The 11,581-nt window shown below is 51.0% G+C and overlaps 4 protein-coding genes across 4 annotated transcripts; 1 reads left to right on the forward strand and 3 right to left on the reverse strand.

Moving 5' to 3' along the window:
• Positions 1-2,687: 2,687 nt before the first annotated feature.
• Positions 2,688-4,005, reverse strand: NECHADRAFT_47669 (uncharacterized protein; the record flags this gene model as incomplete). The annotated part of the gene is made up of 8 exons (XM_003048554.1): positions 2,688-2,836; positions 2,891-2,975; positions 3,034-3,460; positions 3,514-3,526; positions 3,575-3,602; positions 3,667-3,733; positions 3,785-3,922; positions 3,977-4,005. Coding segments are annotated over 8 exons (936 nt in total), but the record flags the coding sequence as incomplete, so codon positions are not given.
• Positions 4,006-4,938: 933 nt separating this feature from the next.
• Positions 4,939-6,276, forward strand: NECHADRAFT_47452 (uncharacterized protein; the record flags this gene model as incomplete). Its single annotated transcript, XM_003048374.1, has 2 exons — positions 4,939-5,175; positions 5,251-6,276. The coding sequence occupies 2 exons, from the start codon at positions 4,939-4,941 to the stop codon at positions 6,274-6,276; spliced, it is 1,263 nt and encodes a 420-aa protein (XP_003048420.1).
• A 1,853-nt stretch (positions 6,277-8,129) lies between these two features.
• NECHADRAFT_47843 (uncharacterized protein) lies at positions 8,130-8,819 on the reverse strand (the record flags this gene model as incomplete). The annotated part of the gene is made up of 1 exon (XM_003048555.1): positions 8,130-8,819. One exon carries the CDS (start codon positions 8,817-8,819, stop codon positions 8,130-8,132), a length of 690 nt encoding a protein of 229 aa, XP_003048601.1.
• A 336-nt stretch (positions 8,820-9,155) lies between these two features.
• Positions 9,156-9,836, reverse strand: NECHADRAFT_47467 (uncharacterized protein; the record flags this gene model as incomplete). The annotated part of the gene is made up of 1 exon (XM_003048556.1): positions 9,156-9,836. One exon carries the CDS (start codon positions 9,834-9,836, stop codon positions 9,156-9,158), a length of 681 nt encoding a protein of 226 aa, XP_003048602.1.
• Between the last annotated feature and the right edge of the window lie 1,745 nt (positions 9,837-11,581).

Below are 11,581 nucleotides of genomic sequence, written 5' to 3' on the forward strand. Positions count from 1 at the left end.
TACAAACATCACATAAAAGTCACACCAACCAGCCACTGCTCCCCCATCGGTGCTATTGGCTTTTCTTCATGATGAGCCAACCCTGCCTGAGCGAGTTTCTGTTGCTCACGCAACAGAAAAGGATCACCTCGTGAGATTAGATGGGATTCGAAAGCGTATTACAAGATTGGTTGCCATTGTGTTAGTAACAGAGCAAAATTCTGTGAGACATCTGGACGAATGGTAACAATCCAGCAGGGGACCAAACGCCGAAACACATCCAGGCCAACCACGGCTGCAAAGGTAGGATGAAGACTTCTAATACACAGCAAGACTCCACAAGCCTGTATTTGGCTTTGCTCTCATGTATGTAGCTTTTGGAGGAGATGAAAGGGCGTACTGAGCGCAGGTAGTACACTTTTGATGAAGCGGAACCATAATTAGGTCATAGGATGGGTGTGAAGGTACTTTGTCGAACATCACGACCAAGCTATTGGTTTTCGAAGGCTTACTTATACTTCATATGGAGATTTAATGTTTTGTACTCGCTGGCGCTTAACTTGACGTGCAATGTCTTTTTTAGCTGTTACACGTTCCAAGGCGCCTTCGGCCCGTACCGAGTCCTGTGTAACGCAATGCTGCTGCCAACAGCCTAAAGTTTCTCTACCATTCGCATTTCTTCTCGGGGCCATCATTAAGCTTCACTTACCCAATAGATAGAACCCATTACTTCAAGAGTCTGTTCACCCCGGTCACTTTACCCGTGGCTTTTCCTATCGACTGCTTGGTTGGCACAGGTCAATTGTAAGCTTCTGCAATTGGCGCCCGATCGCAAGGGCGATGGTGGGAATTGGGAAGTGACGAAGTGAAGAGACGCTCCCTGGTTTGACATCATGCCACCATCAGATATCTATGCTTGAGCTACCCGCTCGAGATCAATGTAGCTGCAGTCCCCCTTGGTGGCCCTTTGAAAAAGCCTGGCATGGTGATGATAATGGCGATTGAGAATGAGACGCGAATACCGAGAAGTCTTGGCTCGGCTCGTGCTTGGTCGCTCATCAATTTATTTCTGCATGAAATACCCAGTAAAGCGGTTAACATTTCCAATCCAAGCCATTCTATCGCGTGTCCGCGCTACCTTAGTAGTTAGTACCGATGAAGCCAGTTCTTTGCGTCTATCTCGGACAACATCGGCGCGCCTGAGTGAAAGACGAAATCCCGAGGAGCGATCATGGGCTTTGCGGCCGTTGTATGAGGGTAATGGTTGCTGGATAAAACATCATGACGACATTACTCATCATTGTTCTTTCATAGTGCATATACCATCCATGATCTATAAAACATTGAGCCATTCCCACGGAGATGGCATCCTTGTCGCATTCCAACCAAGCCAACATCTCAATTGACGCTCGCTCTTCAGCCCAGCTCTATATCCAACATGCCAGTCATCACGGTTCTCGGTGCCACCGGATCTCAAGGTGGCTCCGTGTGCACTGCTCTCCAGGGCAATCCGCACTGGAAAGTTCGCGCCGTCACCAGAAACCCCGCTAGCAACGCTTCCAAGAAGCTCCTCGAGAAGGTGACTCGGTCCAAATACGGGAAACATTCCAAGATTTTTGCTGACGGTATATTCATCTAGGGCATCGAGGTCGTTGCCGCTGATGCCAATGACGAAGCCTCTCTCCATGAGGCATTCAGGGTACAAGATGAACAAAGACTCAACTACTGAGCCTAGACTAATCATATTTACGTAGGGCACCACGGCTGTTTTTGCTCTTACAAACTATGATTGGTAGGTGCATACTCAGTCTGGCTTCATACATGTCCAGTTGCTGACAGTCCATTTTAGGGGAGTGGTAATGAAGAAGGGTCGCGAGGCAGCCGGCGAGGAGGAAAAGCAGCAACAGATCAACATTGCCAAGGCGGCAGCTCAAACTCCAGGCCTCAAGCATTATATCATGAGCTCTCTGCCCGCCGCCAGTCTCTCATCGAATGGCAAGCTGCCGGTTCCGCACTTTGACTACAAGCACGCGGCCTTTCAGTGGATCGAGGAGCATGCGCCTGAACTGGCGGCCAAGACGACCCGGGTCTGGCTTGGTTGGTATCCATCAAACATGGCATTCAACGCCATGATGAAGTTTGTCCATCTGGTAAGTTTATCGCAGACGTCCGGCCAAGTTGGGAACTGCCCTATGGTCTGAGTGGTAGGTAGGGCGTTGCTAATTGTTTTGCTTCGACATAGCCCGGCCCCGATGCATATGCTTGGATTCAACCCAGTAGAGAAGACGCAGTCCTCCCCATCGCAGGAGACGTCCAACACAACGTCGGCGTGGTCGTAGAAGGTATCCTGGAAGACGGGCCAAGGTCGTTTGGCAGGATCGCCATTATCATCACCGACTATCTCAAGTTGTCGGAAGTCGTGAAGGTCTGGGAGAGTGTCACGGGAAAGCGAGGCGTGTACATCGAGGTCTCGGATAAGACGACTGAGAAGATTTGGGGTGTCGGAGGCCTTGAGATCGCCTCTCAGCTGCGGTGGAGTGAAGAGTTTCCTGATTGGCACAAGTTGGAGCCCGAACGGGTCATTACTCTTGAGGGACTGGGCGTCCGGGGCAAGGTTAGGAACTTTAAGCAGGCCTTGGAGAGTGTAAAGGAGAATCTTATCTAGGTTCAGATACCTAAGACTAGTGCTAATCCCGTGCCTTTCCAACCTACTCAGGCTTACGACCGTAGACGTACCGCACCTTGAAGTAACTGTGAACCTTGCGGTTGCGGATTGCCTTGCGCGTCTGCATGAGAAACACCTGGAACTCATCTTCTGGCCACTTCAGGACCTGGTTCCACAGAAGGAGGGAGTATCCTGTAGCAACATGTCAGCGGTATCAGTGTTGGATTAGGTAGTGAGCTTGCTCACCCTCGAGATCATTCTCCAATGTTAGCTGGACGAAGCGGCCCACCTGTGCCATTTTAGGGTCTTTTGGCCAGCTGCCGATAGGCATCTATAATCGACATCTCAGATATATGTTGGTAGGGGTTTGCGTGTCGTGTAAATCTCACCTTGTAATCCACCGTCTTAATGTCGACAAAGCCAGCCTCCTTAAGGCCTTCCACCTGTAGCTCGCCGACAAAAAACGGACGGCCCAGTGCCTTGCCGCCTTCTTCGTACATCTTGTCGCAGACTTTCAGAACAGGCTCCAGTTCGTCAGTCCCATCATCGCTGAGTAGACGCACGTCAGCCTCGCACGACTCTACCCAGCCGCCAGGGGCACAACAACGGTAGGCCTCCTTGAAAAGAGCATGCCAGTTAGTAATCGCGCCGAAGAGGTAACGGATATGAATGAAATCGAAATGATTGTCTCCCCAGGTCCATCTCTCGGTAGCATCGTCCACCTCGAATTGTACGTTCGGAGGAACCCACTCTGGCTGGCAGGGTGAGAGGTCGGTGCCAGTGACTTCGGCACCTGTGTACTGATCGGCAAAGTCACTAGAATGTGTAAGCATAAGCTGGTCACTCATATCTGAACAGCACGGCAGTACATTGCCCAGATGCCTTGGAAATGGTTAGCGACGTCTGTGCGTGAAGGGTTTCAAGACGTACCGCTTCCTGTGCCAACATCCAGTACTTTCTAATAAAATCATGACTATCAGCCTAAGGAATCTTGCCGTTCAATTCTTGGACCAATTTCGCACCTGAACATTATCTTTGATAGGTGCAAGAAACAGCTGGCCATCCAAGAGAAGAGTGAGAGAGTGGTGGCTAGGGGTCAAATTAGCGTAGTGCAGTCAATCTCTAGAAACACGGTCGTACGAGATGTCGATGGACTCTAACTGCTGGTCGTCATTGGGAAACGCATATTCATTGACAAACTTGTCGGCATGGTACGTGCGACCCTGTACACGACGATATTCGAGAATGCTGGCCGAGACAGAAGCCGTGGAACTTTCTCTGGAACGCGTTTAGCATCGTGTGTCGCACCACATGGCCAAGCCATCCACTCACGCGTCAGAGCCGATAGATGAATCAGCGTCCTAGGGATCAAACATCAGCTACAATTTTAAACCAAACAGAGGCATTTTCAAGCCTTACTTCGCCTTGATCAGCCGGAACTAAATCGATCGGAGACGGAGTCGATCTCGGTGGAGAAGCGGAAGTCGGAACCCCGGCCGGCGAATTGGACCCGCACATGGTGAGTGAGACAGTCTAGAGTGAGGCTAAGATGATGGCGATGGAGCAAAGGATGAAGGATGGATCGTGAGAGGTGTTTGAGCTCGGGGCGGGGAACCCCATGTAAGGGGTCATGGCTAAATGGCGCGGTTAACTACCAATCGCGTGATTGAGTGTTGGTTTTGCAATCCACCCGTTGACGACGGAATTGGTCTAGGGTAAGAGGCACAGTCTGTCTCGTAGTTGAGTCCAGTTGCGGTGGAACGAACCGTGTCCGGGTTGGCACCAGCTGAAGTCTGAACCCGTCATCACTTGAGGAAGCAGGTATTAAAGAAAAGACCCAGAGCTTAGAAACTGGTGGTGGGTGTGAAAGATCCCCTCATTCATACACGAGGCAGTTTATCGATGGTCATCGCCTCTCCTAGATCCGCTTTCTTTTTGAGGGCCCTCTCAGAACAAGTGTAGAGGATAGCGAATCAGCATTCAACATACAGTTCCTTGACAGTTTGTATGCAATTTTGTGTCGATTGCCTATCTACAGGAGAAACAGGACTTCAAAACAAGTCCAGCCTGCATTGCATTATCTGTGCATAAACACAAGCTATCCACGTTCATAATTTGGTGCATTGTCAAGGCTGCCTAGACAACATGGCACTGCCACAACTCAACCACACCGGGAGGTGGCTTGTTTGATGATGCATCAAAAAAAAGCAAAATACGCTGCATCCAATTTCCCCTCAATCCCCCTCGTCAATCTTGATCTTTCCGACACTGCAATCTTCAATATCGACGAAACAATGCCCAAGACATCTCCCGCCAACGCATGGGTCGGCGCGCCTCCCGTCTCCGAAGGCGCCTTTGCCTTTGCCCACGGCGACTTCTTTGCCGAAGCCTCAGGCCAGAACAGGCATCGTCGCGCGACGCCACAGGAGCTCAAGACGCATTTCACATCCGGCAACGACAAGGATCATCCTGCGCATTGGTTTGAAGCACAGCTCATTCACTATGGCCTTCAACCGTCAAAGACAAAGTCGGTAGCTCGCATGCGATTGTTTGATGCTGTGAATGCGGGCAATCTCAAGGTGCCGGCGGATGTGACAAAGATTGAGGGCAAGCTAAAGAAGGAGTGGACAAAGAATGATCGGGAGGCCAAGAAGGTTTCCAAGGCTTCGACTTCAACACCGGCAAAGGTTGCGGGCGCCAAGAGAAAGGCTGATGACGATGCGGGTCCCTCGAAGAAGGCAAAGACGACTACCACCAAGGTCACAACTACAACCAAGGCGACTACTACCAAAGCTTCTGCTTCCAAGGCGTCCGCTTCCAAGGCCTCAACCTCCAAGGCATCTGCTGCCAAGGCTCCTTCTGCCACGCCTGCAAAGAAGCAGACAGCCCGCCGAGGTGGCATCTCCCAAGGACCAACCCGCGCATCAAGACAAGATTCGCCAGAGAGCCCTCCTCGGAAAAAGCAGACGGCCCGACGCAGCAATGCCTTCATGGCAAGGGGACGCATCGAAGCACCCTCGCCCCGACCTACTGGCTACGACTTTGCCGCTCCTCCTCCCTACTCAGAGTACCCAGATGATGGCGGCTACCGTTCGGATGACTACCCTTCTCATGGCGGGTATCAATCTCACAGCGATAACTATGATAACGACGGCTATGACGACGGTTACGATGATGAGGTCAGCCTTGCGCCTCTTGGCCTTCTCAACGGTGACTATGAGATTGATTCAGAATATGTCACTAGCCAGTGGGACTACCCGCCTGACGACCTTGGCCTGACCCTCACGCTTTCCGGTTCCTCTTTGTGGGGCCGCTTCAACCTGGGAGTGTACGAAGGTGTTTTCTTCATTGAAGATCGCCCGATGAGATCATCTCACGAAAAGGTCTGGTTCAAGTGGCGCGGACGTGAAGACCAGGGACCCATCATATATGGTGACAGAAACAACGGCTGGATCAAGTTCCTGGGTGATGGCCGGATCGAGGGGTTCCTAGACATGCAGTCCCTTTCTTTCCAAGGCCGTCGATTCCCGGATCAGCCAACGAGGAGTAGTATTGATGCGCGCAGCATGAAGAATGAGTTTGATGGGTACTCTGAGGATGAGTATGACCGCGAGAACCGGGCTCGCTGGTGAGTTTTGGGGTTGACGGGGTTTTGTTATTCAGTTTTTTTTTGGAGTTGCACAAGATCTGGAGGCGCCTGCCTCTACAGACTGGATACAAATCTTGTAATACCAGGGAGGGTGTTGGTTTCGCGTTTGGGTTGATTTTGTTAAGAGTTCTTTGTACATGATGTCGCTTGCCGACAAAGGCTGGAGCAATTGGGGTACTTTGTTTATGTTCCAGCCACACATCTTCTTCTGTCCCATTTGTCTGATCACGGCCTATTCATCAGGCAATATTTCTCCGGGCAATGTTTTTCTGATGAAATTCAAATACACAGAACTCATGATCAGGATCTCGCTGGCACATGCCAAGGCTGGGACGAGGAAGCACCCATTTATCCGGACAAGGGGCCCCACTTTGTACGACGAATACCAGGGGTCGCAATCAACGATTGGTTATTGAAGACAGCATCACTCACTCAGATTCTTCAAATTACTCAGCCCCCTTCTGGCTTCTTTCACTCTCATGTTGAAATCATGAACGTCCTTAAAGGCATCGCAGATGTCTTTACAACAAAGAGCGCCCCTCGAGGCCTCGCTAGCGCTCTGGGAACCCCCCTACCGTGGTTTCCAACGACAAAGGCCTTTCGTGAGACATGTAACAATTTCACCGATCTCCCCAACGGTCCGGACCTCGAAAACACGCTATGCGAGGTCCACTACATACATCACACTCTCAGATACTACCTACTCCCCACATCACTTCCCGACGACGACTTGGACCTGTGTAAGAAAATGCTGCGGAGTCTGGAGACACGGCGCGACTTGACGTCCCTGGTACTAAGAGAGACCTCCATCCTCGACACCATCTTTAGTATTTCTCGATTACGAAAGCCGGCTACACATGAGTTGCCTGACCTGCAACGTCGTGTCGTATCTCTGAATAACCACTGGAAACTTCTCAACGCCAATCCTACGCCCTTGTCACGCGGCTACGCCACCGCTCACAGCCCGCCTCTGATGCAAAGAAACTACCAACTCACCCTGACGCTCGAGCAGGCCACCGAGGCAGAGCTCCATTACAGACTATGGCGGACCAACAGGGACAGAAAAGTGTCGTACCTCAAGAAGAACCCCCCCGAGCCGGTCCAGGCTAGGACGGTGACATACGCTGAAATCGGCTCACACGCCGTGTGGGAGGCGCTGCCCTGGACACCAGAAGAGATGGAAAAGGCGCCGGAGGATAGGCAGATGAAGTTTGAGCCGCTCTATCAACCGATAGAGAGTCAGGCTGTGCCTCTGGACTGGGTAAATCCGGGCTCGTCACCTGCTTTCACGACGCCGGAAGAGGAGCGGCGTTGGGATGTGCTTAGGAGGAGGTTCAACGAGAGGAAGGACCTGCAGGTCGAGTATACAAAGAAGTTAATGACTGAAAAGAAAGACCGGGATGCAGCACTTCAGAGGGGGGACAAGGCGGGATGAGGAAGGGATTTGGTATATCACTATATCCTCAAACATTCAACATGACAATAAGCGGCAGTTTCGACATATGGACGACGGATGGGGTTTTCATTGGTCAAAACATAACTGGTTCGATGGCATGGAATATTTCTTTTTACAATACCCAGTCCCGAGACTAGAACAGCATATTTTCAACCAGTAGCTTGTCACAACACCAATCTTTGCGCTGATTATAATTCGTTATTTGAGAACACGACCGCCGTCTACTTCGAGATGATTGTGTTTTTCGGCGTATGTCAATAGCCATGTTATTTTCATTGTCATTGTGGCTGATAGCCCTTTGGAAGCGTCACAAAGTACACAATGAGAGCCCTCTATTATCGAGATATCAATCGTATATTATTCTCCAAGTTCGCCTGTCCTTACTGGGATAGATCCTGCAGAATCTTTCGTCCTCTTACACAATCATCCTCGTGGTCTGGTTCCCTTTCCGTCTCATAGATACCATCCTGAACCCACTCTTGCACAACAGGGTGATTAAATAACCGATCCACGTATTCCTGAGCCTCGCCCTCGAGTTCGACGCCATATGTCTTGCAGCGCGATGCAATGGGCGCATACATGGCGTCCACGATGGTAAACTGGTCCCCGGCCAACCACGGGCCTCCAAACTTTTCAGTTCCTTCCTTGAACAGGGCGTTGAATCGGCTGATATCCCTCTGTAGAGCCTCGCTCGGCGTTCCCAACTCAATCCTCAGGCCAACATTCATACTACACTCGTCTCGTATGGCGTTGAATCCAGAATGCATCTCCGCGGCAGCAGATCTCGCAAACGCACGAGCCGCGGCATCAGCAGGCCATGCGGCGGGGTACTTTTCAGCGATGTATTCGCAGATGGCGAGAGAATCCCAGACAAGAATTGACGTGTCTTCGTCCTGCAGACAGGGCACTTTGCCCGTTGGAGAAAAGGCGATGAAGTGAGGTTGGCGAGGACCAGGCTTGAAGAGATGGAGCTTCTCCTCAAAGGGAATGTCGAGGACCTTGAGGAGGACCCATGGTCGCATGGACCAGGACGAGTAGCGTTTGTTTCCGATGAAGAGTGTGTAAGTCATGTTGATTTGTCGTTGATTTGTAAGGAGATAATGTCTTGGCAGAGTTGAAGGTTGAGGATGGTTTTTATAGCGTCGATGGATGACCCCGCTGAGCTGGTGAGTCACGACACGCCCTTTATTCGACAGGCGGTCTGTTGCGTTGGTAATCAAAAAAGGTTTGGGGTGCCACAATCTTGGAGTAGGACAAAAGGTTATTGAATTAAATGTCCTACGTAGTTATTACATGATGTATATGTGCAGAATTTCATCTAATGATTGCCATTTTTGCCGGAACCACTAATATATGTGCCAAACTCCTCATGATGATCTCCACGAAATTTTGAATCTTGCGCTGGTTTAAACAGAGCTCTTGTGAGTGGGAGGGCTGTAGGCGTGCTCTTTCCGTCGCTTCGCACCGTCCCAGAGTGCAAGGCAGGTCTCGATCAGGTGGACGACGAAGAAGGGAATGAGGTTGTATTGCCATCCTCGCATGATGCGCAAGTGGCTCTCGATGTCGTCTCTTTGGCTTGAATCGGGTAGGTCAAGCTTGAGCATTGCCGAATACCAATTTTGAGGTGTCCAGGATTGGAGGGGGTATTTCTCTCCGGCGTCGAGTCCGGCAGCGACACGGGGGTTGATTCTCTGGCCGTTGTGGTCGTTTGTCACAACGAAGACGTAGATGAGAGCGCTCAGGACGAGAAGAAGACTGAGGACGTTGGTGACAAGCCATCCGTAGTACAGAGCGATGCTGAATTTGTTGGGGTTCGGTCGTGAGCGCAGCCAAAGAATCAGGGATCCTCCGCAGCCGATGAGGACGAACGCCGTGCCTGCTGCGCCATTGCTGGTATGGCCCTGGTCGACGATAAGATTCTTTGGCTCGCCCTTGAGCTCATGATCCGCGCCGTTGTATCTGAAAGTGAAAGTTCCGCTCGCAGTACCGTGTAGCCATCCAACCATGGCCGAAATAAACGACAACTCAATGATGGATACGACCATCAAGAGGCCGAGAGCCACGTACAGCGCAGGACGAGGAAACATTTTGCGATGGAGAAAAAAAGAGGTGAACGAGAGACAAACAAGCAGAAAGGGGATCGACAGTGTTGTTTATAGCTTTGATAAACCTTTGAATTGGTCAGCGCTAGGTAGGATTCTTAGCCTGTTAGTGCTGACTTGGCGCTGACTAGAGGCTGCGTCTACCGGTGCCGGTAAGCGTAGAGTTGCACTGCCGGGACACTGCCATAGGCCGCCGCTGACGAAGCTGAAGATCAATTTGACGTGTGCAATTTGGGTTGGAGATGAAGAAGCAGAGTTGGTGGTGGAGGTTGGTGGATGCGTAGTAAGCGCGAGAAAGGACGGAGAAGGAGCGACTTGACTCTCATCCCCGCCAACATTCAGCTGTCCTCCTTCAACGCCATAAGCTCGATAAACATCTTGTAAAAAGCCCAGAGGCGCCTTCATTTACTCAGAGCTAAACGTCGTGGCGTTCAGATGTGGCTGACTGACCCCATGTCGTCCATCAATTGGACGAGGGCGCGATGCAACGTCGAGCTGACTTTGACAACGGGTCCATCCTCCACAGTATGAGGAATCACCCAGATTATTGGAGACGGGCTGTCCCGAGGTGGGAGTTAGACTCATCGCGGCCGCTGCTGGAGGCCACCCCCAAAGAAAGGGACTTTGGTTCGTGTCTGTTTATTGGTTGATGTGTCTTACGTTGTTACCCCGGACCTTGTTGGCTCCGAGGCAATTCGAGGCTGAGGATCTCGACTCTATCTTGTCGCTGCCAAGCCCTGTATAGGTGGACAACTGACTTCAGATTCATAAGCGGACTTCAGGGCTTGAACGCAATCCCAGCTAAGCCGTAGAAATGTGCTTCAACGCTTATGCAAGTCACCGGAATGTGGGTGAGTGTTTTGCCGGCGTCGAGTACTGCCAATCATTGGGCGAGATTAACAGGAAATGCAATGTAGGTCTAGGGTAGTCTTGAAGCAATCGAAGGGATCCTTGACCAGCCCTCATCATTCCATTTTTGATCTGGGGTACTGATGAGCTAGTCCGCAAATTTGTTGTTGACGTTGCCAATCTTGACGAAAAGACACCAACTTCCGTCGATGCGTTCCCTACCGCAAGCATGGCCAAAAACCTTCAGCTCATGTGGTGGGTAAACAGCGCTTCCCATTTTCAAGCTTGACTCTTCAGCTCATGCAGCCTCTTCTATTTTAAGAAGTCGTAAAGTTCCGAAGTGAATCCTGGAAAGGCTGAACCCAATTTCGCGTGGCTGTGTCTATTCAGGACCATTCTTTGGCGCCGCTCGTTGAGCCTAGAATTCTGTATACTGCATGCTCAAGTGAGCTGACCGGCTGTGAGGCATGCCTTGCAGCATGTATGCGAGTGCTTTGGGGGATTTGGGCCCAGCTGATCCATCGCCAAGCAAGCGGTTCGAAGGTTCCCTCCAAGGTCATAGAAAATGGATCATGTGATTAAATTGCGGCTTTAAATGTGCCTTTACACTCCTTAACTTGTTGATGGCAGCTAGTGCCTGTGGCCATGATCTTCGTACACCCATGTGAACATTAGGGAGCTTCTCGCTATCTGGACTTGACCAAACCCCCTGCTTCGTATGTTGGCAACTACATTGCCGCAATTTCCATCTCACAACTCGGGTGCAAGGGTACCAAAAAAGCTCAAGGATCCTCGGGATACTCGATATCGGAAGACCCCGCTGACATGCTGACTGGATGTTGACAGGATGTATCGCGGATTGAAGGGCTTGTCATCTTCAT

This window comes from Fusarium vanettenii, assembly GCF_000151355.1.
Source record: "Fusarium vanettenii 77-13-4 chromosome 8 genomic scaffold NECHAsca_11_chr8_3_0, whole genome shotgun sequence".
NCBI lineage: Eukaryota > Fungi > Ascomycota > Sordariomycetes > Hypocreales > Nectriaceae > Fusarium > Fusarium vanettenii.